General features: G+C 40.2%; 1 protein-coding gene across 1 annotated transcript in view; it reads right to left on the bottom strand.

The window, feature by feature from the left end:
- Positions 1–27,643, bottom strand: part of PLEKHH2 (pleckstrin homology, MyTH4 and FERM domain containing H2) — a 113,519-nt gene that overhangs the window by 17,868 nt on the left and 68,008 nt on the right. The window contains exons 14-24 of the mRNA XM_029911745.1: positions 26,795–26,881; positions 26,124–26,282; positions 23,779–23,859; positions 19,381–19,560; positions 17,930–18,038; positions 14,321–14,433; positions 9,691–9,870; positions 6,609–6,706; positions 5,991–6,168; positions 3,658–3,813; positions 1,748–1,845 (exon numbers count right to left, since the gene is read on the bottom strand). Coding sequence (XP_029767605.1) covers positions 1,748–1,845; positions 3,658–3,813; positions 5,991–6,168; positions 6,609–6,706; positions 9,691–9,870; positions 14,321–14,433; positions 17,930–18,038; positions 19,381–19,560; positions 23,779–23,859; positions 26,124–26,282; positions 26,795–26,881 — 1,439 coding nt within the window. The remainder of the gene's footprint in view (positions 1–1,747; positions 1,846–3,657; positions 3,814–5,990; positions 6,169–6,608; positions 6,707–9,690; positions 9,871–14,320; positions 14,434–17,929; positions 18,039–19,380; positions 19,561–23,778; positions 23,860–26,123; positions 26,283–26,794; positions 26,882–27,643) is intronic.

Raw genomic sequence — 27,643 nt, 5'->3', positions numbered from 1 at the left:
GATAGGTGTTTCTATCACAAATGGTAGCCTCAGCAGCTAGGACAAAGAATGAATGTGCTAGAGACTTATTAACACTTCAGCTCTGAAGGTAACCTGTCCAGAGCAGAGTTGAGGCACAGAGAAAGGGCAGCACTTGGAAGCTTTTACTGCCACTGTACTAAATCTGTGGACAAATGGAGAAAATCAACCTCTAGAATTGTCACTCTAAACCATTTTACTAGCTATACATTCACTACTTCTAAAAGGTGGAAAAAAGTGACCCTTTAGTATCTTGTCATTTTAAAATTTTTGCTCCAGTTAAGCCCATTGCTCATTTCCATAGAACAGGGACAGCACAGGAGTAAAATCCTGGAATTCTATAATGCAATTTGAAGGCTAGTTACTCTGCTGTTCAAACGGATTACTTAACACATGCCCTTAGTTTTACATTTTAAAAAAAGCATCACATCATTGCACACATATATCTTATTTTTAAGTGAATGATAAGAAATCAGACTAAAAAGTTTAAACATGAATAGAATTTAAATGCCAGTTTGAAAATAATTAAAGATATAAATACCCACCAAAAGATCTGCACCTCATTGAATCTAAATGAATAAAGTTTAATGATTTCACAATTAAGCATTGATTTGTATTTTGCTTTCATGAAATGCAACACCACTTGACAATTGAGGAATCATAGACCTTCCAAGTACATAATAATGCAAATTAGTACAGTGGTTTTTCACCTCTGTAGATCTAGGGTCTTTAATTTGGTAGTGTCAGCCTAGTCCCCATGTATCCAAAACTCAAGTTCCAGCAAAGTTTGGCACAATTAGCAACTGATGCTCAGGAGAGACCAAGGACTGAGCAAAAGGGGCGTTGTAGGTCAAGACAAGTGCTCCTCAATCTCATAAGCTTTGCCTACAAATTAAAAAATTAAATACTGGTACATAACATAATCAGTTCCATTTTACTGGATGTAGATTGTAGACACAATTGGACATTACAGTTTTCCAAGCTAAACAGAGTAAGAGAAAACAACTTTTGATGGGAACTACTGTGTGCTGACCTTTTTACTACTAAACTATGAAATATCAACCTGTGGCTGTTGCTTATTATGCAAATAATGTTCAACTCACTATTATCTCATCCTTCTCCTACAGATGTACCCCTAAGACTTCTACCTTTAGAGATCCCATTAATTGGTAGCCTGCTCTTACTCTCTTCTTGTTAGGTTCATGCTATATGTTTAAAATTCCATGCACATTGGATCTGCATACTCCTAGAGCCTTATTCTATACCTGTGCAGGTGGAACCCACACGAAAGACAAGCAGACCAGCTAAACCTCAATAAATGGGATCCTGCCAGGTGTAAGATGCTTGGAAGGAGGGTTCATCAAAGGAAAGATGGCCTGGTGGAGGATGTGGGAAGGAGCCACAGCCTCTAAGCAGGGTCATGAGATGGGGTGTCCAATGAACCAGCAGATTGCCTAAGGAAAACAAATCAGGATTTGCCTGACTAGCTTACTCTGTACTTCCCAACCTGCTAAGTTTAAGAAAAACAAAAATCTAAGGTTTATATGAAGGTTTCCAAAATATTGATACTAATGAAGTTAATTTATTTAACAAAGATTGCAGTGTCTTTCTCTTTTAACATTTTGGAGTAAGCTTTGATTCAGCTAATACCTTTCCAGATAATAAACACCATATAAATTAAAGAAAATTCCTAGGACAAAGTAATGGAATTATGCTCAGTATTATATACCTGTTTTTATATGTAAGACGCACAGTTCTTGTGCCTTCACATTTCCCAGGATGCTGTTCTTTGGAGGCCTGCTCCCATTTAGAAATAATGTCACAGATCTAAAAGGAAAATGAATATGTGGAACTGTCAGTTCTGTAGTTTCTTGCCAAAACAGCATCTTTGAAGGAAACCATCTGTTTATTATGAAAGAATTTCAATTATTGTAACTCAGAAAAATCACGTAGCTTTAATTTTTAAACTTGTGAAAAGTACCTGTACAGGCACTTTTTAGCTGAGGATTTAGCAGTCAGATTTTGTTGTTGTTATTCGCTTATCCTACCAGACAGATCTTGGTTTTGGAATCTGGCCATACAATGTTTATACAGAAAGGAAAGGTATATAATTTAGCAGGAGCCAACACATATGTAATTATCCAAAACTAGTTGTTTTATAATTAATCAAACTAATGACTTTCATAAAGAGGATAATTAAACAATTATACTGCATGTTGTGGATGGTTCCGTTTCTAACAAGTGTTTTGTGCAAGTTGGAGACTCGCTTGGTCCCTTGTTCCCAGACCAAAGGAAGAGTGTGTTGCAATGGCAGCACCCTAGTCCATTCAGATTAGATGGGAAGAAACTATTTAGTGACCCCCTTGGAAAGACTCAGCAGAAATGTTAACAGAATCCAAAATCTCACGTTAATAGAAAACAAAATACGAGAATAAGTAAACTGTTTAATAGATTTTTTTTTTGCCTTCCATGTCATAATTTTTGTTTTGGTTTTGGTTTTTTTTTTTGGTAGGAAAGAGGAATCTTCCATGGCCCTATTTATCTCCGGTTGCATCATGATGACCTTTCTTCCAGCCATAGAAGGCTGGATGCAGAGCCCCCTGAAGCCAGTTAATACTTCTCTGAACACTGCAGAAGGGTGTAACAGGCCTGCCTGATGGTATTACCCGGCATTCCTTACTCCCCAGGACTGAGGGAGCTGCTTCAACAGCAGTCCGAGCCCCACTATTTGCTTTGCAACAACAACGATGTAACGTAGTAAACCATCAATTATGGTGTGTCTTCCCAACCCTTGCTGCAAATACCTTAATCCTGAGTGGTGTGGATAACTACATCCCTTCAGAATCCATAGAAATAACATTACACTGAGCACTGCCAATCTACTGAACTGAACCTAAACCTTTTCCTCCTTGTATTGGATAGGAAACCCTCTGACATTCCTTCCAGATCTCTGTCAGCCCCTTTCCTTGATCCTCCAATACATCCCTCACTTGAGCAACATATTAGAAGAGCTGTTTGTATTTTGATATTTTAGGAGATGGGTTTATATTTCTAAGTTTATAGTAAATCTGATGTTATGACAAGTACCAGATTGCCAGCATTGGACACTGAAGTCTTCTAGCCACAGGACTTGCAAAGTACAAGATACGGTAGTTCAATCTTCATGTCACAGCCCTCATCTGGAGACTTCTATTCCAGTCTACTCCACCTCTCCAGCTCTGAGAGCTCTTCAGGATTACTGGGTATTCAGACCTTTGTTGTTCAGCCACAGGAGTTGGACTGAGAACACCAACTAAAGCCACTGAATGAGCATTAGACTGTAATCACTTTTAGACACTAATAACAGTCCTCATGTAAACTGGTGTCCTAGAGGTGAAAAGTTCCTTATCCCATCATCAATTCCCTAAGCCATTCTAGTCTGCCAGGCAATGCTTTTAAATGTATTCCACTGAATGAATTTCAGAGTTAAAAATTAGAGTTTGTTTTCATCTTTCCTTTGATGTATGTCAAATGAGGAAAAGCAAAAAGTATTTAATGAGGAAATAATCTTCCCTTACATTGTTTGTTTGAAAAGGCCTCTGTAAAATTAAGATATTTTTGTTGTTTAATATGTGCAGCTCATTAAAGAGTTTTGTTTACCTTGATGTTTCCTTGAAGACAGTGCTCTATATCCTTGCCAGAAGGATCATCAGTAAATAATGCAAATCCTGACTGGACTGGTTTTCTCATTCCTGTGTCCTGGTTAAGGGTGTTCAGAAATTCTTCCACTGTGGTGGAGGCATCAAATCCAACAACCTGAACAGAGGAAAACGAAACACTTTAGTTACAAGAACTCTCAAAAATATTAAATGTAACATTTTGAAGAAGGACAAGACACTTTCTAGAACATACATGGAAAGAGAGTGCCCTGTTCCATCCTCCTTGGATAGCTTATTGTCATTACAACTTGATAAACTCCACTACAGGTTAGACAAAAATTGAGTCAGGATTTAAACTTGTAAATTCTGGAAAAAAAGAAGACAGTTTGGTGGTCTTTCTTCTACCCTATTGAGCAAATTTTATGTCAAAAACTTTGCTTACCTGTTACAAGTCATTGCATTTTGTTTACCAAATCAAAGACTATTATACATAGCATCTCAGACTGTTATTAAACTAATATATTATTTTTCTTTTTTTGTTTTCCAGCCCAAACTTAATCTCTAGATAAATGCATTTACAGGTTTTTTTTATTTACTAAACTATAGATTTGAATTAATCTAAATGTTTGATTTAAAAAGGCAATTTGATATGTTCCTCTATGAGGAAAAATATGATTAGAAATACTATAACAAAAAAAATTATGACAGGGAGGCTCAGCAGGTAAGATTATAGATAACAACCTTGCATGACATACAATTTAACAGGAGGCTTGAGTAGATTATACTGTATGTCTGAAATACCATACAAAATGTATTTCAGGAGCAGTGATATATAATATATATAGTAATTGTCCAAAGAATATCTTCTCCCTCCCATGTCTACTGGTGTAAATATTTATCAAGTTTCCTGTTCTGTCTTTGGTACTAAAGAATTTTAGTAACAGGTGGCTAATTGTCTCTACTCAGATACTTGTCTCTGACACTTCCCTCAACTTTATGTTTGTGCTAAAGGACAGGGGTATCTACCAGGCTCTGCACACAAAAGAAACCACACCACTTTTATTAGTAATAAAATGTCTTAGAAAAACTGGATCATGGAGTCCGACGGACTGTAATGGAAACTAGGAGCCTAAATACCTATGGGGATCTGAGCCCAACTAACTAACCAATTATAGTGACATTTAAGACTCTTTATTGGTTTTATTTCATATCACTTGGGAGCATGTCTTTTCAAACCAATATATAAGCATCATGGATGGTTAAATTCTTTTTGATCTCAAGCATTTCTCTTTGAAACTTTAAGGTGATGACTTAATGGAGATCCAAGTATATATAAATATATATATATATATTTATTTATTTTTGTTGGATATATATTGAATACTTTTTTAAAGTTTATAATAATGTTTTAAAAGCAGAGTTTTTCTTTATACCTGGAAATAAAAATGATATTCAGTGCATAACTACATAATTTTAAAATTATTTACATGCCATAATTCACAGAAAGGATACTAGATCCAATACTGATCCTATACTGAAGTTAATGGGAGTTCTACTGTGTCACAGGGTAACGTGGCCCCTGTAAGGGGCCTCATCTGTCTTCCAGAGATGGGAAGGAGTTAGCCTGGTCTGTGGCTACTAAGGGATTAATGATGGTAACTGAGACATGAGGATCAGCTGAAAGGGTTCATGAAATTGATGACTGTCACCTGAGGAGGGTGTGGTTCAGGAGGAGAGAGCTATTAGGAATAGGAAATACTGTGGTTTAAAAGAGGGGAGGAGGTAGGCAAATGGTAGTCTGTGGTAGTGGTGGGAGTTTAGAAGAGAAAGATGGGCTGTAGGAGAAGGAAATACTCAGGGCATTAGATTGGCCCCAAGAGACTATGGAGCATATTCTGCCTGTAATAAATGCAGGTATCCTCTGTTAATGATGATCAGAGTTACACATGTGCCTCATGACCTTCAATGAGCTACCCGATTTCCAAGGTGCTCAGTTGGAGGGAATACCTCTAACACCTTGCTCTCTTCTCCAGACTGCTCCATTCATGTGGTTAAACAAGAAAAATTAAGTGGATACTACTTAGGCAATAATGGGTTTTTAATTTTTTTAAAGATGTTTTGCTCAAAACTTTTTCTTTTCCTGAAACACGGATCAAATCTGACAATTACTTTGCCCATTCCATTGCCAACCACCAGTAAGGAGAAATTCAAGCCATATTTACTTTAATGCTCATAGTTCTCCCTCCTTCATCTTGGCTATCACACATAACCACTTCACAAGTGTGCTAATAAAATCAGATTGGGCAAGTTAAATATCATGCTTATGAGCCCTACCTGGTATATACCATTCATGAAATGAACTGGAATACTGAATGGCAACGAGTGGTGGTAGGGATTTCTTAGAAGGGTTGAAAGGATTTCCATCCTTGATGGCCTTGCTTCTCGGTCCCCATTCTGCTGGGTTCTCTCAACACATCGCTGACAGTAAATTGCATATTTCCCAAATTCAGTTCTGTGACAAAAAGAGAAACAGGGCATGGCTCATGAACTGCTCCACTATGTGCTAAGTTGTGAGCAAACCCACTGAAAGATCCAAATGGAAGGAGAACTCTGAGGTTTCCTTGCAATGTTTCCAACAGATTTTTCCATCAAAGGTGAGAATATAAAGGGTGTTAATCCACTGAAAATAATAGTTTTGTCAGGAATGAATTTGCCTCAGAACGTTTTGGGTAACAGCTATATTGTGCTTTTCATGCTTTTACATTGTGTGTTCAGAATACTGTAGTGCAATTTTCAAAACAAAGGACAAATTTTCCAAGTGATGCACACAAGTTATGTGTACAAATTATACTTTTGTAGCATTTGTCCACAAATATGTCATAAAGTTGATTTTAAAATGTATCCTAGAAGTTCCATCAGTGGGACTTGTACAGCTAGTAATACGTAGCACACCTGGAATCGGCATTCTTCTTTAAATGAAGTTTGAGGAGCCAAAGGAATGGGTGTTGAGGAAGGAATAGTCCAACACAGAGAGCTAACAGCTGCAAACCCTGGAAAAAAGAAAAAAACACTATTTTGGGCATCTTACAAAGAAAAATAACTTCCTGCTGTGATCACTGGTCAACAGTGCAGCTCATTGTGCAAAATGCCAAATAAAATGACAGACAATTGTATATTGGAAGGAAAAGCTCAAAACTACAGGTAAAAAGCTTAAATGAATTGGGGTATTACCTCATCGGAAGCCCAAGATGTCTTTATCTCTATTTCCATGTTTCCCCCTTCCTGCAACTTTTTTTGGTTCAGTTTATATAAAATTACATACAAAAAACTGCATTAAAAGAAAACTAAGGTTGCAAAGTCAATCACTAAAATGTTGGGGAATACCTGAGTCAAGGTTCCCTGTGCCACCTTAATTCAGCTCCCCTGTGAGTATGCATTATAGATAGTCTTTAATTACATAATTACATCCCTTTTCCCCCCCACAGGACCCCTGCCTCAGTCAGTGCACAGGATGAACAATGCTCACTGAATGAGCAGCTATTTGACATTTTTTTTATCCTCATTGTTCACTGTGTAGACCTAAGACTTATTTATTGCATGCTATTCAAACCTACTCTGAATACAGAATTATTAATTTCCTAATGGGCTTTTTTATGGAGCTCGCCACTTCAGCACTCATTTACAAATATTAATGAATTTATTTTCTCAACACCCTTGTGAGGTAAGGTGATATTATTATCCCGATTATACATATGGGGAACTAGTGCACAGAGACATTAATGTTTAAAGTGTAAAATAATTTTGGTGCCCACTTTGAGATGTCTATAACCTGACTTATTTTTTTCAGAGAATGTAGCGTTTTATTTGTTCAGCTTTCACTGACTCCAGGGGCAGTTATGAGTGTCCAGCACTTCTGCAGACCAGAGTGTCTCAAGTGGGGCACCCAGAAATGAAGAACTACATAGTTAATGAAAAATTTGGTTTAAATAACATGTCCTGCATCAAATAGGAATTAAATCCATTTAAGGTGGCATTTAATTCCCTAAACCACAAAACCATTCCATCTCTTGCTGCAGTCCCCTCCCTCATTCACTACACAGTCTCCAACATCTGCAACAAATGAAGCAGGGATCCTACAGACAACAGTCTCATTCACTACACATCCTGATGCATTCCCAGATCACTAGTCATACTGTGCACTGAATAAGGCTTGACTACTGTGGAAAAAATAGTTTGTGACTATGTGATTAAAGACTGTATATATGCATACACACAAGGGGGCCGAATTACAGTTGCACTGAGAGTGAAAGGAAGACGGCCTCCCTGCTCTCAGGTCCTGTGCATGGCATCACAGCTATCCATGGGTGGTGGAAGGAGCAACTGCAAGTCATGTTCAGCTCCTGCATGCCCACTACAGATGGAATCTTCAGAGAATTTAGCTGCCAAACTCTAACAAGTCTCTACTGAGCATGTGCAAACAAAATTTTAGAGACTCGTAATTTAACTAGATTTGGAGAAAAAGTCACAGCCCCAACACCAAGGCAACCAAATAAATTTCAAGTCCCTGCTCCAAAGTGTGCAGGCACTAGAGCATCTCAACAAAGCATTGCACGAATTTTTTAACTTGGGTAAAACAACATATTTGTCCTTGACCTCATTCTGAGAAACTGCTGAACATTTTTATTGAATATTTCCCACAGTAAATCAGCCTGAGGCAAACACCTCATGTGGAAAATTTCAGCCCAAGCGGTTAAAGATGGCCAAGTTATAAGCAACTGAAAACAGGGACTTATAATGGAAAATGTCAGGAAACCTCAACTATAGATCTACCTATAATACATTTCCCCCCCCAGATTTCATTTGCTGATGCTATCCTCCTATCCACACTCCTCTGGCCCAGGACAGATGCTGAGGATGAACTATGTGGCAGCTTCACACCTTGCCTGCAGGTTAGGTGGGAATGTAATTATTTTATCCCTCTAAGCATTTGCAGAGTTTCTTTCTCAAAGCCCATTTAGGGCATGATGCAACTTCCATTTAGTTAATGGAAAAATTAATGGACTTCAATGGGAGATGGATCAGACTTTTATTTGGGAGGGATAGTGACATGAAAGTGTTTGAGAGAAAAAAACGTATCTTCCCGTAATGATCTGGGACCTCAAAACATTCCCTCATCCCATTATTTTTATTTATTTATTATTTTTATTTTATGAAAGCACTTTAATGTACTTTTAAAACCATTATGGAAGATTATAACAACGTTTTTTTCATCTATAAAGAAAGGCCCTATCAATGAATGGTACAAGAGTGTCAAAAAAGAGAAGGGTTAAATTAAAACCATCAACTGCAGTATGTGTCAACTTAATAATTTTCCAAATATGAACTCAGGTACTGAATAAAAACACATCTATATCTGTATATACCACTTAGACTATAATCTCTTTTTCCCCTCTCAGTTTAATTTTTTTCCTACTTACAAATTTGAAGAAAAATATAGTTCTGGTAATAAAGCAGAGTGAAGAAACACAATTAGGTGCTGCATATACATTATTTGGTATGCAGTATGTGTACAAGATTGTGTGGGAGGCTGTAAGGCCAGGCACTGGAAAGAAGATACTTGTCTTGAAAACAGGCATATTAAAGTGCATGGCCAAATATGCGGAATGAATTGCCCCCCCTCAAGCACATTCTAAAGACAAATGTTCTGTGTGAGTTAGGGGCTGAATCTGGAATTAACTCAGGAAGAAAGACAGGCTCTCAAGGAAGCATGCAGAAAGCTGAGAGGAGAACCACAGGGGACTATGTGTTACACCTTACTTTAGACTTTAGCTGAGGTAAACCCACTTGCGTTTGTGTTCAGCCCTTAAAAGAGATGGGGATGTTCTTTACACTTATTCTTCTGATTTACAATAAAGCACAGCACAAAGATGCAAATTTTAGCTAAGCATACAGATTTCTTTGCTGTACTCAATGGTCCGTCAAAGCTCTTCATTACTCATGTGAAGGACATTCCATTAACAGAAGTTATTCATACCTGTATTGGTCCTGCCTGGTTCTGTGGATGTCGACGTCTTGTCTGCTTAATGAGCTGGCAGCAGATCTCATTTTGAAGCTCTGGATGTGTGAGGCAGATCTGCAAAGCACTCTGGGCCAAAGATACATGGTAATCAATGGCAGGAGAGTCAACTGCAGCATTTATAAACAACTGGCAGGTCTGGATATAAAATAATAATATGTAAGTTTATATATCAACCTCCACCTAACTCCTTCACAGAGGTGCTTCATAACAAAAATGCAATAATATTTAAAGCATCATGCATTAAATTAATTAAAATGTTAAAAACAAATAAGGTGCTATCACTGGAAAGGGGTGGGGTTCTCTACACGGCCAGATTTAAGATAAAAATACCTCTGAACAGTCTATTTTCAAATGCTTTTTTAAAAGTGGGAAGGGATAAAATGAGGCAGATTTCTGCAGGGAGTGAATTCTACTCACTAGGAACTATGACAGCAAAAACACAATCACCTACTGAGACATGATGAGGTGATGTCAGGCAAGTTTTCAGAAGGTTCTGAATACAACCAGGGCCTATATACATTGTTCAGGACTTTGAAACCCAAAAGGGCAAGCTCAGAATCAATCTTCTACTACTGTAAAGGCAGTCAGTATAAAAACAAAAAGTGGGCACAAAACAATCATGGCTGGTCCGTCCTGTGAGCAGTTGCAGTGTTGCATGCCATGGCAAGGCTGTTGAAACAAGAGCAACAAACTTTAAAGGCCTCATGCAACAAACTACAAATTGACCAGAACATTAGGATTTTTTGTTTCTTGAGTTGTATTCTTTCTACATTGGGAAAATTTTCAATGTGGGAAGGGGAGAGGAAACAACGAGGGGAGCTATTAGGTGGCACAATGGGTTAGTGCAATAGTTCGTTAGCTCACGAGTCCTAAGTTAAAATCTGGGCTCAAGTCCCATGAGTTTGATGGCCTCATTCTGTCTCCACTTGTTCACATCACAAAAGCAGCATAATATTTTGCACTACTGGTAGTCTCTGCTCAAGCAAACTCCACTTCTGGAATAGCTAGGAGCTTCCATAAAGCAACAGCAATGCTGTCCTAGAAAGATTGCATAACACCTGCCCCAGAAAGGTGGGTTCCAGTTGGTCTACATATTTAGTCCCTTGGTTACATGATCACTAAATCCACTTATACCTTTTAAACATTAATCTTTAAGGAATTATTTTAATAACCAAGATAGAAGGGAAACAAACTATCAACAGATTAGATTCCTTCTATCTTGAGATATTTAGATATATTTGACTAATTTTGATTAGCAGCAGAATAACTGAAAATGAACCCAAATGTCTCTCTTTTGATTGAAACATTAGTTCTAAATCAAGTTGGGAATTAATTTAGCATCTTCAACACTGAGTTCTTTATAATGACAGTGTCACATAAGTCATCCCTTTCTAGCAAAATAACTACTTCCTGTGACAGACGTTCAGATTTGCCAAATGTAATTCAGAATGTCATTTTTCAAATACATGTGTTTATTTGTGCTGAGGAAAGTTCATTCCCTTTTAAACTTTCGTGCTGTTGGGATGAGCGAAATAAAATGGATGTTTTTCTTTAAGACCCTCCTGACATTTCAAACAAACAAGCTGGATATGCCAGTGACAGGGACTGAACAGATGGAATGTATAGAATTCCTTTCTACATCTAGCCAAAAACTATCCCATATGACTTCTCAAGATAGTTTTTACTGGAAGGAACTTGGTCTTGGCAGAATTAATAATGTTAGGATAAGGTCCATGGAGAAAGGGCATTCATCCATGGAACTTGCTTTCTAATTCTTAATATATCCCTCAGTGTGCAAAGAAATGGCAGAAAAGTACTTTTTCTCTGTAACAATCATTAGCATATAGTCCGTAGCAATCTTTAGCTGTGAAAAACACATTTTTACCTATCCAACTTGAGGAGTGAAATCCAGGGGAGTTTTGCCATTAACTTCAATGGGGCTGGGCTTTTACTCAAGGACTCTGTTCTGCAACCACCTGTGCTCAAACACTGGGGTCTACCTGCAGGCAACAGGATCAAGACCTATCTCTTGAATTCACTTGTCAGAGCTGCATCTTTGCAGAAGGGCAGTTGCTGTGTACTCTTTGTGGGTGAAAGTAACTTAAAGGACTTACCGGTACGCCGGAGTCCTGAGCTGGGGCGTAGCCTCAACTAGAAGAGGCATGGCGTCAACCGGAAGAGGCGGGCCCTTTAAATACCCGGGCCCTTTAAATCACCCCCGGAGCTACCAGCTGCAGAGGTGGCTGGGAGCCCTGGGGCTCAGGGGCGATTTAAAGGGCTCGGGGCTCCAGTCGCCGCTACCGCAGCAGAGCCCCTGGCCCTTTAAATCACTGCCGTAGCCCTGCTGCCGCTACCCCAAGGCTTCGGCAGCTGGGCTTGGGAGGCGATTCAAAGGGTCCCGGGCTCCGGCCACTGCAGGGAGCCCCGGGCCCTTTAAATTGCCAGCCTGGGGAAGCCGGTCCAGTCCGGCACGGCGTACTGGCTCTTTCACCTCTGACTATTCTTAATAATATGATATAATTATTTTAGGTCTAAATATTATGAAGAATCTTACTCTGTAGTCTTCACATACCTTTTATTTTACTATATATTATTATTAAAACACACATGTACTTTTCATTTGTTCACTAAACTCAAGAAGGAAAACACAGGCTCAGCTTAGATATATGTATATGAAAGTCTTGATCATTTTTTTTTATTTATAAAAGAAAAAGGACAATAGAAACTTTCCCTCCTAAGTCAGCAGTTTGAATTCAGCCAAGGTCCAACATGAATGACAATTGTTACCATATGATTAGAGTTAGTTCAAAAATTAGGGGAAAAAATGTGCAGAAATGATGGTTTGGGGTTTATTTGTTTTTTTGCATTTTTTCCCATCAGAATTTGTAAAATGTCTTCAATCTCTAGAGCTGGTTGAAAAACATGAAAAAAGGCACAACAATTTAAATTACTTTTTGTAGTTGTTGTTTGTTTAAAATTTACTTGAAAAAACAAATTTCAGAAAATTTCAACCAGCTCTCTATCTGATGGCTGTTTTGTAGCCCTTGAATTTGATTATCTTAGTCTCAGGCCAAAAATCCACTATCCTCCTGGGTGCTAACTGGCAATTTTACTGATAATCTCAGCAGAAAGGTCATAAGTTAAACAGACCTGGAGACTGAACTGCTCTCTCAACTCTAGAGATGTTATCTTCAGATTAGGGGGTGAGGCTGTGTGGAGAGGCTTCAACTAGCACTGTCCATGCCTTATGTGTTCTGAAGATAAAGACATACCTTTTCTTTCCAGGCTGTGATGGGGTGTACCAACCCCATAGTGGACCAGAAGGGATTAATGAGAGTCTGTGGACTCAATAAACTCCACCCTGCTACACCTGCAGTAGGTGTCAATCCTGGAGGGAAGAGTTAAAAGGGCTGAACCCAGCTCAGCTAGGGGCTGACCAAGAAGGAGAGCAGATTGTTGGCTATTACTCAGCGAGAGAAGCCTGGCTGGAGTGAGGCTGCTGAGTTGGACTGCTGGCAGACAGCACCTCCCTGAAGGAAGGTAGGTGGGCCTGCAACAGGCACCCCAAAGCAGTGGTGAGGGAAAGCTAGAAAAGTGAGTCTACCCATGATTCTCCATGCTGGTGAAAGAGCCTGTAGGGAGCAGAGGCTGTCTGCCAGGAGAGTAGAGAAAGCTCTTCTGCAGCTAGGGTGACCAGACAGGAAATGTGAAAAACTGGGACAGGGGGTGGAGGGTAATAGGAGCCTATATAAGAAAAAGACCCAAAAATCAGGACTGTCCCTATAAAATCAGGACTGTCTCTATAAAATGAGACATCTGGTCACCCTATCTGCAGCAGAACCAGCTGGGTGGCAGAAAGTGCTAAGAAGCTCTGCCATGAGACTGTGGAAGAAGCTTAAAGAGAGAGATGCTGATACTCTGTGAGTCTGGGAAATGTCTGTGGGAAAGACCTGAGACGGTAAGGTAAGAACTAGGCCAGCGAGGGAGCAAGGAAACTGTGTAGACAGGCTTCACTGCTTATTAAAGGGTCCCTGGACTGGAACTCAGTGAAGTGGGAGGGTTTAGGTTCCCCTACTGGCCCAATGAGGAGGGTGGAGTAAAAACCCCCTGGCAAGGGGTAAGGACTGTTGAAACCCCCTGATACCTGAGATAAGGACTACTGATTCTGGAGTTGGACTGAATATGAGGTTAATGGACTATTCTTTGTTGGATTCTTGGCTCACCCCAGAAGGGGTGGCTAGGGTTGCCAATTTTGGTTGGATGTATTCCTGGAAGTTTCATCACATGACACAATCTTTAATTAAAGATTAATCTTTAAAGTCTCCAGGAGACTTCAGGACAATCCTGAAAAGTTTGCAACCGTAGAGGTGGCATTATATGTGACCTGGCTGGAGGGCCAAGTTCCAAGAATCCTAACATCACAGCTGTCGATGGAGGAGAGCCTGCTACACCACACAGAGCCACAAGGGGATGTGCTAGCTGGTGAGTCACACTCACACACAGGCCTGTTAATAGAACACCTTTATTGAGCAAAAAAGTATCTCTCTCACACAGAAAAAAACAAAAACATTTACCAGGATTTTACCTTAAATAATTTAATTGCTTCAGTTTGCAGGGCCTCTGATGGCAGTGTTGTAAGAGGGGAAGCAATTCCTTCTTTGCTGTGACAAAGAGTAGGGTGTCTCCAAATTTGAGAGGCTGAACAGATAATACATGGTCACTGCTTGCACGGAATCATTTAAGATAATGACTTTATATAACATCTTTCATCCAAAAGGAACACAACATATTTTATAAACTCTTAGTAACTGACTTTACATACAGGAATCATTTTGGCTACCAATAAAGTGCAGCCACTTCTGGGGTGAATCACAGCAACACATAAAAATGCATAGGAACACTTTTAATAGTAAAAGAAGAGTCTCTCATTTGTTTGAAATTTCAGGGAAACTTAAGTAGACAGAATCGAATTACCCATGTTGGAATAGATCTTGGGGGGGCGGGGAAAGTCTTGGTATTTTTAATAGCTGCAGGTGTCATCAGACCTAGCTGTTGCATCTCACCTGGAAAAACATTGCTTCCAGTAGCACTGTACTCCCTAACACCTTGCTAGATATTGACTCAGCAGGAAAACAAACTCATCTGTCTTTATGACTGAATAATAATCACTACTTTTTCAGCAAAATATGTATTTGGTTTCCATTCTGACCCTCCAAACACCTAGTGCAATGTATTACAGTTGAGTTGAAAGGGCCTTCCCTATTTATTTTCCCGGGTAGCCATGTTTATGGCTTTCAAATTTTGACAGGTATGGGGAATGATATCACCATTCAATGCATCAAACTATTTCCTGCAGAGGTTGAGTTTCTCCCTAGAAATCTCCCATTCAAGTATTGAACTACCTCAAATCTGATTAGTTTGAGATCACTGTTTGAAGTGGTATGCTCCGTTGTGTGTCTCTCTCTAATCAGAACAGTACATTCAAGGTAGGCAAGTCTGGTACAACTCCTGTTCACTTGGCTCATTGTTTCCACGGTTCATACCCCAATGATAAGTTATTTTATTTTAGAAAAGTGTATACCACGAGGGTCTGCTTAGAAGAGTTTCAGAAGTCATATTTCTGGTTGAAGAGGCTCAACAAGACCAACTGCCAGTATAGTTCTGAACACCAGAATCTAGCCACTAGGGAATGTGATTTAACTTGCCTGGACTAGTAGGGCACAAGAACTCAAGCCTCTTCTTACCTTATGTGTGGGAAGTGACTTACACTCAGGATATGCTAGCGACTAAATAAATGAAAAACTATGCTACTGTGACATACTATGGACAAGAGAACAGTGGTGACATACTGTAGAGGACTCAGATAGAACATCACCACTTTCTTTGCTGATTGCCTTAGGGCAGCACACACGTTCTCCTTTTGCTTGATAAGACTCTGCTAAAAGCTATTTTTTTAGGCTTTAACTTGTTAAGCGTAGACACCCAACATACATTCTCGCTCATGTTGTCTAATATCAGCAAGTTTAGGGCCTGATCCTGCAAACGCTAACTCAAATGAACTAATCCTTATTCTCACACATAGTCCCATTGATTTTAAATGGAACGACTCACAAGGATAAGGTCTGCAGATCAGTCTCAGAGTTTGTAACAGCAGATGCCCCAGCTAAGAACATTCTTCTGCAGACTTTAGAGCAGTGGTGGGCAACCTGCGGCCCATGGGCTGCACGCAGCCTGTCAGGGTAATCTGCTGGCGGGCCATAAAACAGATTATTTACATTGACCGTCTGCAGGCACGGCCGCCCACAGCTCCTAGTGGCAGCGGTTCGCTGTTCCCGGCCAATGGGACCTGCAGGAAGCAGCGGCCAGCCCACGCCACTTCCCACAGCACCCATTGGCCGGGAATGGAGAACCACAGCCACTGGGAGCTGTGGGCAGCCATGCCTGCAGACGGTCAATGTAAACAAACTGTCTCGCGAACCACCAGTGGATTACCCTGATAGGCCACATGCGGCCCGCAGGCCGTAGGTTGCCCACCACTGCTTTAGAGACTGAGTGTCTACAGCTGAGCTAGAGATATTTAAATAAATTAAAAACTCAATTTCCATTTCCAAGAACAACAATGTTTTGGCCATAAAGAACAAGATGTAGTTCTGAATTTGGGCAGACAGACACATATCATAAAGCTTCAGCTCATTTTTGACTCTTCATGGGAGACTATTGTGTAACTTGCTCATCCTGCTGCAGCAGCACCGTGTCGGGGCAAATGGCCATTTCTCCAAAATCTATGTTTACCCCAGTCTAGTGCAGGAGCGGGTTTATTTTGGCAAGGTGAAATTTCTGCCTTGAGTACTCAAAGTGCTTGCTTGTTGGCAAGAAGAGAAGTGACTCAACAGTCCTTTGTTTAATCACATCTACTTCTTTTATGGCACTTTCAATCAGTAGATATCAAAGCACTTTACAAAGGAGGTCAGTATCATTATTGCCATTTTAGAAATGGGGAAGCAGAAGCACCGAGCGGGGAAGTGACTGGCCCAAGGTCACCCAGCAGGACAGTGGCAGAGCCAGGAATAGAATCTAGGTCTCCTGTGCTTCCCTTTCTCCCTATACAATGCCTCAGAAGAGCCTCACATTTATTTTAAGTCTCATAAAGGAAACAGGGATAAAACCTACAAGCACCATGCCAAGCAACATGAGGATGGAATGGGTACTGTTGGTATGATGTTCAAGGGCTGAAATAGCCCTCTTTGTAGGATGCAAGTTTGCCCCTGCTGCACTTCTGTTTAGCAGAATTATCATGCTATTGTCTGTGTCAAGACTAAAACTGTAATGACTTCAGTGAACCATAGTGTTTATGTAATGTAATTCTGACTGACAGTAGTGGAGCTAGGTTTTGAGCACTGGTGGAGGGGAAGGATAGGTCATTGGTGGTGCCACTTTCAGTTATACCTATTGGCTTGAAAATGTGCCACACATTCACCTAAAGGCTGCTGCAGAGGCACTGCCTTCCTATTATCTCCACCACTTCCAAGAGAAAGGGTGCTAGTACTAAATCATCTGTAGAGTTGTAGCCCTGGTTTGCATTTCCAAGGCCTTGTGTGTTTAGACCCTGCTGTAAACAAACAAGTAGCACTTCTTACTGGGTCAAGAGCTCTCTGAAAGATTTGGAGCCCTTTGACCCTGCAGGCAGCACAGGTAGTCTAAACCAACCATCTCTACTAGTCACCTAGATAGCAGTGTCCTAACTCATGATCAACCAATAAAAATAACCCCATCAGTAGCACATTATAGAAATGTCAAGAACTTAAAGTACATTAAAATGGATGGAAAGTTCTAAGGGGTCTTGGCCACTTTTGTGGTTAATTCATATTAAAATTGGAAGACAAAAGGCCAAAAAAAACCCTACTATGGAGCTCTTGCTTCTCCGTGAATAAAGTGTTTTGAACGTCTATTAATGTCTAAGGTCTTTTCTACTGAAATCTAATGACTAAACATTTACTGTTCATGAAAAACATGTTCTGAATTAACAAACTGACTATATCAAAACACAAGCATTAAAAGCACTGGAAGCTCTGCCTACAACTATAACTACACTTTTGATATGTACAAAAAAGAGTGACAAATTTGGGACAAATACACTCAGAATATAGTTGATCAGATAAGTATTAAGATTATGTGGAACCAGAAATAAACTTACTGTGCTCCCCTTCCACATTTAACAGTTTGCAAACAAGCTGTTCAAATTCTGATCCAACATTTACATTGGTGCTCCCAGCAGCCACCGTCAAGTGATAAAGCCAAGTGTCCTACAAGACAAAAACAAACAGAACCCAATCATCATTCCAAGCAGATTTTTGAGAGTTTAAAATATTACATGTTTTTATTGAAATTTTCCAAAACAAAGAACTTCAAAAATATTCATTTTCAAAAATTCTACAGATGAATTTGGCACTCATGAACAATATCAATGGCTTCATGCACACAGGTTCTCATGAAAGCTCAGCCAAAACATCTTAATCCTGACTTGCAGCAAACTTTCTAGTCTACATATTGGTGTCTTTTGAGCAGAAAGTGCACTCAAGCCAGATGTGATGAATGTTCAATAGAGACTAGGAAGAGGGCACACACCTAATTTTTTTCACATGTAGCTAAGACAGAATTTAAATGACTGAAAGCTTAATTGCAGTGCACTAACTCACTAAACCACTGAGTCATCTTATAAGAAAGCTTTCCCCCCATCTCAGAGTAGTGCTATACCCTCTTGTGAAGGCCCAACGATTTCCCCTTGTTTTATTTCCCTATCCCTGATCAAGGCCTTATATTACAACCACCATTCATTTTCGCCAAGGAGAGCAGAACTGAGTCAGAGATCATTGAGAGATGGAAAGTATTCCCTCCTCTCTAAGAGGCAAATATGATGTCTTTGTATTAATTATTGCCCTTTCCACCTGGGGAATAAGATCAGGAATCAAAACAAGGTCTACCATACTGTTAAAACTTTTATTTTATAATGTTCTGAAATAACCTCTCTCACATTATTCCTGTTAGTCTTCCCCTTAGTGTACAATAATTACCATTACTGCAGAAAATGGGCAGTAAACTGGATAGGAGTCCCCATGGGAAAATCTACTGATATTTTCCAGATACCATAAATGGGGTCAGTTAACTATAGTGATCACTCAAACTCTGATAAGTATTTGTAAAAGTGTGACCATTTATCTGTTACATCAGACCACCTTCTAGATGGTCTAGCACAGGGGTCAGCAACCTTTCAGAAGTGGTGTGCCGAGTCTTCATTTATTCATGCTAATTTAAGATTTCACGTGCCAGTAATACATTTTAACATTTTTAGAAGGTCTCTTTCTATAAGTCTTTAATATATAACTAAACTATTGTTGTATGTAAAGTAAATTAAAATGCAGAGCCCCCCCGGACCGGTGGCCAGGACCCGGGCAGTGTGAGTGCCACTGAAAATCAGCTCGTGTGCCACCTTCGGCACACATGCCATAGGTTGCCTACCCCTGGTCTAGCAGAAAAGCCCCTTGTCTCTGACTGTCCATATCTTACTCACTATAGAAAATGTTCATATCACAATACCATAGTTATAGCTGTCTTATTGAAACTTAAGGGATAGGGTACATTTACTACCTTTTCATGTTTGGATCCTATAAGAAGATAGGTAGGTCCTTGTTCTTTAGGATGGATAACAATGGTATAATGTGTTGATAATAGACTGCGACCACTGGCCTCATAATCTTCATCTGAATCACACGACCTGTCAACTTCTTCAACTTTAGCCTCCCAAAGCTTGATTTGACCCAGAGGAAACTAAAAGTAAATATAAGAAATAGTCAGGGAGCAAATACGCATCTTGGATAACATCAGTTTTACAGTTCTTGATCTACAAATGAAGAGAAGCTGATAAACTAGCATCAACATGTTTTGAATGTTTGACATTGGGAAAGTCCATAAAAGTCTATTCTTTTAATGTTACTAAGAACTGTAGGGTAAGCCACCTTCCCAGTTTACAATCCCGGAAGAGAGGAAGCGTGGTCTTGTCATTAAAGCACAGTCCTAGGAGTGAGAAGACTTCAGTTCCATGCCCACCTCTGCTTTTTATTTCTACAGGATATATTGTTCTTGACAGTTGCACATAGAATGCGCAACCTACCTGACACAATAGATCTTGTTTGTGGGAGAAGATGCAACCCTTGAGATATCCCAGATCCAATCCATTTGAGGATTCTCAAGCTCAAGACCAGGATGTTGAATTTAAACTTAGGGCATGTCTAGATGTACAGTGCTGCACTGGTGAAGCTGCACTGATGCAGCTCCGTAGCTGCAGCACATCTGGTGAAGATGCTCTTGTGTCGACGGGAAAGCTCTCTCCCGTTGGCATAATAAAACCACCTCCACAAGCGGCAAAAGCTGTCCCGCCGACATAGTGCTTTCCACACCGGCGTTTATGTGGTGTAACTTATGTCACTTAGGGGGGTGGTTTATTCACAGCCCAAGGAACATAAATTCTGTCAACATAAACTGTGGTGTAGACATAGCCTTAATCTAGTATTTGATGGGGTGTCACTGTGGCAACTGGAGCATCACTATTGCTGCCATTGGATCCTTTTCAGTGTCTCCGGTTTAATTCTCAGGTATAGAGGATTGCAGTATTTAAGCCTGGAGGTTACAAATGCATATATGACTATGGCTAAGTCCTCCTCTGTCAGGATGGATCTAGTCTCTCAGTCAGCTGTAGGTGGAAGAAGCAGTTTTTCATAGGTGTAACTATATGGACATCCACTATCAATGAGGAATCCTGAAGGACACAAATACTATATACCATTTTCACAATTAGCAGGTGGGCTTCTGCCCTCTACAGAGGATGATAATATAGTGCTGGCTAGTTTCTTGAAAGATCTCCCTTTCCCTACCTTTGTCCTGCCAAGAGTTAGCATCAGCTGGATGCCTTTTATTGTGATGCTGATCTCCTGGAGATACTGGGATAGCTAATAGATGGCGCTGTTTGAAGGGAAGGTGAAGACGATCTGGGTATCATTTGTGTACTGCTGTTTATCAAGGCTGTGGTGTTTTAAGACCATATATTGAATATGATGGGTGGGGGAAATGAGGCTTGAGGAACTTTCACAGATTAGGGATTTGGTGTCTGAGGAGCATCTTCCCATCACTCTGAGCTCAGTCTGAGAGAAAGGATAGGAACCATTTCAGTGTGCTGCCACATACACTAGCTTAGAAACTGAGATAAACCAGCACAACTTTGTGGTCTATGGTGTCCAACACTGTGGAGAGATCCAGCAAAAAGAGAAGGGATATTTGTCCATGACCAAGAGCAGGTTGTGCACAAGAGCAATCAGCACATTATTTATGGCACATTATTGGGTGGGAATGTTTTTTAAATATCACCAGAGACCAGGTGTAGTTGATGCTGACTCTTTGCCAGTTTCTCAATAATCTTGTTAAGAAATTGGAGATTAGATACTAGGAAGTAGCTGGCAAGTTTGGTTGCATCAAGAATTGTCTTCTTAGATACTGATTGGAAAATGAGTGTTTTAACATGGGTGGTAAGCTGCCCCCATTGAAGAAGGCATTGGCTGTTAGTGAAGGATGCAGATTTCTTGGTTCTTCTTCACTAACCAGAATGGACATGGGTCAAAGATACATGTGCTGGCTTGCCTTTCCTGTAGTGCTTCTTAATTTCTTGCTTTATGAACAGGCCAAATTCTGAGAAAGGGGCTGTTGAATCCTAAGGTTCAGAGATGCCATCTCAGTTCCAAGAAACCATTGTTATGACGTACTTGTGCTAAATAGTATTTTTATTAAACCTAAGTTAGGTTTACAAGAAGCTGTGTTGACAGATGATTTCAGTTAGTGTAATCCTTCTCCATTGTTCAGCACATGGTTTTCAAAATAATAATGCTATTTTGAATCCTTTTAACCAAATGGACTCCATTAATGTAACATATACAGCAGTTTACATTACCGGATGCCTCACAGGCTCTTTATTTCTATACACACATTCCATTGTAATATAAACTTATGTTTTCAGTTAGCAACTCCTCGAATATTGAAAAATAAATCAGTTTTGTAAAACTGCATATGCAGTATTTTTAAAGCACATTCTGCTTGTAAAAGCTGCACTTCCTCCACATTACCATCTAATAAAATAATTGTTCATTTTGGTTTAAAAAACTGCAGTAAAACTTATCCATATGTTAGACAACTATTTATGATGAGCCAGCTAACTGCCTAGATATTTCTAAAGGGCCTGTTTACAAGGAATATTTTTCAAAGATAAGAACTTGAAAATTCTTGTACTTTAAACATACAGATTTCTTACTATAATTAAGGTGAAAACCAATTTGTCATCAAATCTCAGTCAATATTTACATTGAAAATGTAAACATACTTTTTTCTTAGCAGCTTCTCTGTAAAATGAGTTAGAAGTTAATATTCTGAAATGAAAGTGTTACTGGATTTTGGAACATTTCAGAACTGGTATACTTTCAAAGAGTAATATTAAATAAACAAAAATCCTGAAGTATGGCTTATTACTACTTGTTACAATGTACAGTACCATAAATAAGCACTATTTTACTAGTTTAAATTTTCCACTTCCCTTCAGTGACATTACTCACACTGCAAAGTTACTCATATGCCTTAGTGTTGCTAGGATCTGGCCCTAAATTAAGAACAAACAGTAGGAGGCAACAACAGGGAGAAGAAGAAAAAGGGAAGGAAGATGGAGAAAACAATATGCCGGATCTAAAGCCCAGTGAAATCACTATCAAGCCTGGTTACATGCTTGTTTAGGGGGATAATGTATATGTACACTGGAAGTAACAATGGAGGTTCTCTGTGCTGCTTCTGCTATTTTTATTTTAATGGCTTAATGGAGTCAATAGACAGTCAACTGGCTATTGAGTTTAATTTTAACCAGGTTTGAAGTGAGTAAAATAAAATATACTAAAACTCAGGAGTTAACAATAGGATTGCTCAGATATCACCTAAATCCCCATTCTCCATCTCAGCAATGGAGACAATTGGTCAGACCAGAGGGAGAACGTACTGTCCCAGAAGGGGGACGAGGCATATTTCTGAAAAATGTTCCTCCATCTCAACAGGCGATGAGTTGCGATACTGGTTGGATGAGAAAAATGGATGCCTCACTTTCAGAACAGGGGAACGGAATAAAGCATGTGGACATAGATGGAGAAGCTGGGCCCCTCCTCTTCCTCGGGTTCTTGCATCCCACTGGCTGTCTGGGGGAGAGTGGGAGCTGACTGGCCCCTGCACTCCCCCTCCCAACAACCAAAACTTTTCCTTCACCTCTTCAGCTGCCTTGCCCTCCCCCGGGAATTCAATAGGTGCCCTGCCCTCCCTTTAGTTGTAGACAGTGAACTGTGCTCCCAAAAAACAGACAGTCAGTCAAGCCCACAGTATCTTGGAATCAGGAAGGATTTTCACCCCATTGGGCCAAATTGGTAGTGGGCCAGTGGGTTTTTCACTTTCCTTTCAGCACTGTGAAGGCACAAGTGGGGTAAAGAAGAGGACCTGGATGTCTGTATATTAAGGGATAATATAGGAAGGTTCAGTCTGTTGCAACATGAGGCTGATGTACAGGGCAGATAAAAGCTAAAAGGGCCAGCTTCAGAGATCAATGAGACTGAAGATTTGTGCTGGTGAACCTGTAAGGAGAAAAGGAGACCTGAAGTCTTTGTAGACCAAAGTCCCCCCTTTAGTACCCTGAACCCCCCTCGGGAGTGAAAGGTGAGAGGACTTAGAAGTGAGCTGAGTCCAGGGGGGCAGGCTGAAGAGTCTACCCTCAGTTATTTGTTATATGGTAGGAGCCTGTAACCCTGCACTAGGCTCAGTTAAATGCCTGGCGTGAGATGGGTAGGCATATACTACTCATAACCATTAATAAAGTTGCAGCCTCTCGATTAAAAATCCACCCCAATGTCTGTCTTTCATTCACCTGAGAGTCCTGAGCAAACAAGTCATATTATTTTAACCATTAGAAAGACATACCTTATCTTCTTGACTACGGAAATAGTAAAGAGTTTTTCCAACCAGAGTACACCACACTCTTTTGGAGTATCCATGTTTCACCTGAAATTACAGTACAGTTAAGTATAAATTATTTTTAAATGTAAAACTTTTTTATGAGATGGGCCCAACTTCTCAGAACTCTGATGGCTGGAATAAAGAATTCCTGTAAAACATATATATAGATAGATAGATATAAATTTGAAGCTGCATGACTTTCTGTATTACAGGCGTTAGAATTAAAGCATAACAGGCCTGAGTCAAAGCCCATTCAAAACCGCAGTAGTCTTTCCATTGACTCATAAGTATCTACTGTCATTGATATTCTATTTATGACCAAAGGCAGCTGGTTTTAGAAGAGCATATGAAGTGACAGTATTAATGAAACCATGAACTTGAAAAGCTTATTTGTCTCAATGTTTGTACCTACTATAGTTATAAGACAAATACACTTGAAAAATAGGTAGAGAAAAAAGTTGTTCATCTCTATTTTTTCATGTTTGCTTTGTGAATTAGCCAGCATTTGGTCTACAGTCAATTTAAAAAGTTAAAATCCTAAAAAATCTGTTTTATATAAATTTTAATGGAAATATTAAAAGAATCTATGCTTTACTGTAAAAGTAAAGGAATTTAAACAAAAATAAAAGAAAAGCTACAGTTCTAATTTAAACCTATAAAAACAAACCAATTCCTCTGTTTTGTTAATGCTTTACATTTACAAATGTAAACAAATTCCACTATCACCACAAGAAAACCCTTAATGGATTTGAACAAGCTTTGGTAAAAGTTAATTGCTGGAAGGCTTCAGTAGGCTGTCGTAGCAAACCAATTCTACTCATAAGTACAAAATACTGATGATGCTGAGGAGGAGGAGGAGGCACTTTGCTGTGAAACAGCATTGTTAAAAGCAACAGAAGAATTGATTCATCTTTAAATTTAAGCTATTTTAAATTAAGAATGGAAAGTGCAGTTTCTACCACAGTGTAACACTAAACTGAATTCAAGCAGGGTAGAGAATCTGCATATCAAGTGATAAAAATAAGGAAGGTCTGGAATACGTCTGTATAGACCAACATTACACTTTCAATGACTTTGCTATCTTAAATACACAAAGCCCCATCTTGATACTTCAGGCACTAGGCTCAAAATTTTCAAGCACAGGTGACTAACATTACCTACATCCATGTTTAGGGTACTTAAATGAGCAGTCTGATTTTTTTTTTCCAGAGGTGCTGAATGTGAGACCTAAATTTTAAAAAACTGGCCTAATTTTCTGATTACTAGGTAAATAGATTGGGTCAGATTCTCTGCTGTGCCCCAGCCCCTTTGTGCTGCTCTGGAGGTGCAAAGGGACAGGAAAGCAGCTATTTACTGCAGTGTTAAGGCTGCTGTAACCTATACTGGAGCTGGTGTGGAGTCAGGCAGAGAATCACACACTCCACACCAAGTGGAAGGCACAGCAGAGAATCTCTGCCATTAAGGGCTTTTCCACTAGTATCAGTACAATATACAAACATATCGCATATTTAATAAGTAGTTGGAAGGAGTTTCATTCTCCACAGATCAGAGAAGAACCTAAAGGTGAAGCCCCTCGTAAACTGCAATAGTTTCTACATTCCTGTGAATACATTAATGATACGCAGTCCAAGAGCATCTAAATCTGATGAGTAAATTAACCTTAACATAGTATATTCCCTCACTCTACACACTATCCTCATTATCTTGAAATATCTTGTTTTGACTGCTGATGTTGGAAAAGAGAGAGCCCCCTTACACAAATGTTTAAATTGAGGCATGCGCTGAATCAGGGCCCTAATGATGTGCAAACAGAGAATTCAACATGGAAGGTAGTGAATCAAGTGGCCAAATGAAAAAGACTTGCCAACTTAGATTTTTATTACAGTACTAGAGGAGTAGGCAGTCCTGGTTTATTCACATTGTAAGAGACACAAACCTGATAGCATGTCTACTTTAATCTATTTACTCTTATGCTAAATATTTATAGTCCATGTACTTTTGGACTTTAATTTTGGGTACCCCTCAAATAGCACTTTTGCAAAATCACACGAGGGCCAATGCCAAATACTGCAGCCAACTTAGATACTACTGTACAAAGAAGTCCCTGTTAAAGATCCATTCTGCTCCTGTTGAAGCCAATTGGAGTTTTGCCATTGACGTCAATGGAAGGACTGGTTACTAAAATTAGTTTACTACACATGTTTTATACAGTTCTTGTTGCCTTTTTTCACTTAGAGATATTAAGCAGAAATATTTTTAAAAATAAAAACAGAATAAAAATACTTTGTCAGGGAAATAAGTGTCCCTACCTTGGTCAGCAATCCTTTCATGGCTGGCTTCACATCAGGCTGTATGAAAAGTGGACTAGCAGCCTGCACTTTAAGAACATTCTGCAGTACTTTGATCCACTCTTCTAAGATGTTGGGAGAATCTGCAGTCAGGTAGTATGTTCGTTTTTCTGTGATCAACTGAATAGTGACAGAAAAGATGCCTTCAGTTCTAGGAATATTATGCATTTCAACTTATTTAAACAATACACTTATTTACAAATACAAAATATTCGCAACATTTTTACTGTCACTTTTCAGAGTAGAACCGCTTAATGGCCATGCAGAGCAGGCGGCCCCATAGTTGATGAGATCTCATTTGAAAAATCCCCTATAGTAAATTACATGGAATTCATTTTACCTAAGTTGGAATTGCAACTGGTGGCATGTGAATCTGTGATTTCAGAGTGCTTGGAGCACAAAGCCATCCCCTCTGGGTTAATGTTACAGGTAACAATCCTACCTTCACAAGAATGTGAAAAAGATAACCCTATAGAGTCTTTTCTATCTCCAGTTTCTATGACTGAAACAATCGCTCCCCCCTCAGATGGAGGGCACTGACTGCCTCCAAAAGGAGATACATTTGGAGGAAGGGTCACTTTTAGGGGTGAAAAGAGAGGACCCTCTAAAAATACAATGAGACAAGGAAGCACCTGAACTGTTTGTTTTCCATCACCTCTTACAATGTGGCTGGATACGCTTAACTCAATTTGACCTTGTGGCTTTCGAATTACATCACTCTGTGTGAAAGAATGGGAAAAAAAGGATTATTCATCTGTAATAAAATACTGGTATAACACATTTAAGACTTGATCACTGGAAGCATCCAGCATGGGGCAGGCAAACTACAGCCCGCAGGCCACATCCGGCTCGTCAGACCATTTAATTCAGCCCTCAGCTCCCGCTGGGGAGCGGGATCGGGGTTTGCCCCGCACCGCGCGGCTCCCAGGAAGCAGTCGGCATTACTCCCCCTCTAGCTCAACCCCCCTCCAGCTCCTACGTAATATGTGGAGATGTGGCCAGGTGGCTCTGCACGCTGCCCTGTCCGCAGGCGCCGCCCCCGCAGCTCCCGTTGGTCGCGGTTCCCGGCCAATGGGAGCTGCAGGGGTGACGCCTGTGGAGGGGCAGCGCGCAGAGCCGCCTGGCTGTGCCTCGGAGCTGGAGGGGGGACATGCTTCTGGGAGCTGCTTCCGGTAAGTGCCGCCCAGAGCCTGCACCCGAGCCCTCCCCCTACGATCCAGTCCCCTGCCACAGCCCTGATCTCCCTCCCACCCTCTGAACCCCTTGATCCCAGCCCAGAGCCCCCTCTTGTACCCCAAGCCTGTCATCCCCAGCCCCACCCCAGAGCCCTCACCCTCCCGGTGCTCCAACACCCTGATCTCCATCCCACCCTCCGAACCCACTGGTCCCAGCCCGGAGCACCCTCCTGCACCCCAAACTCCTCATCCTCCGCCCCCCCCCCGAGCCCACACTCCCAGCCAGAGCCCTCACACCCCTCCCCG

This window comes from Terrapene carolina, unplaced genomic scaffold, assembly GCF_002925995.2.
Source record: "Terrapene carolina triunguis isolate 2854851 unplaced genomic scaffold, T_m_triunguis-2.0 Scaffold120, whole genome shotgun sequence".
NCBI lineage: Eukaryota > Metazoa > Chordata > Testudines > Emydidae > Terrapene > Terrapene triunguis.
The sequence above is the reverse complement of the archived record's forward strand: the minus strand, read 5'-3'. Positions and strand labels throughout refer to the sequence as shown.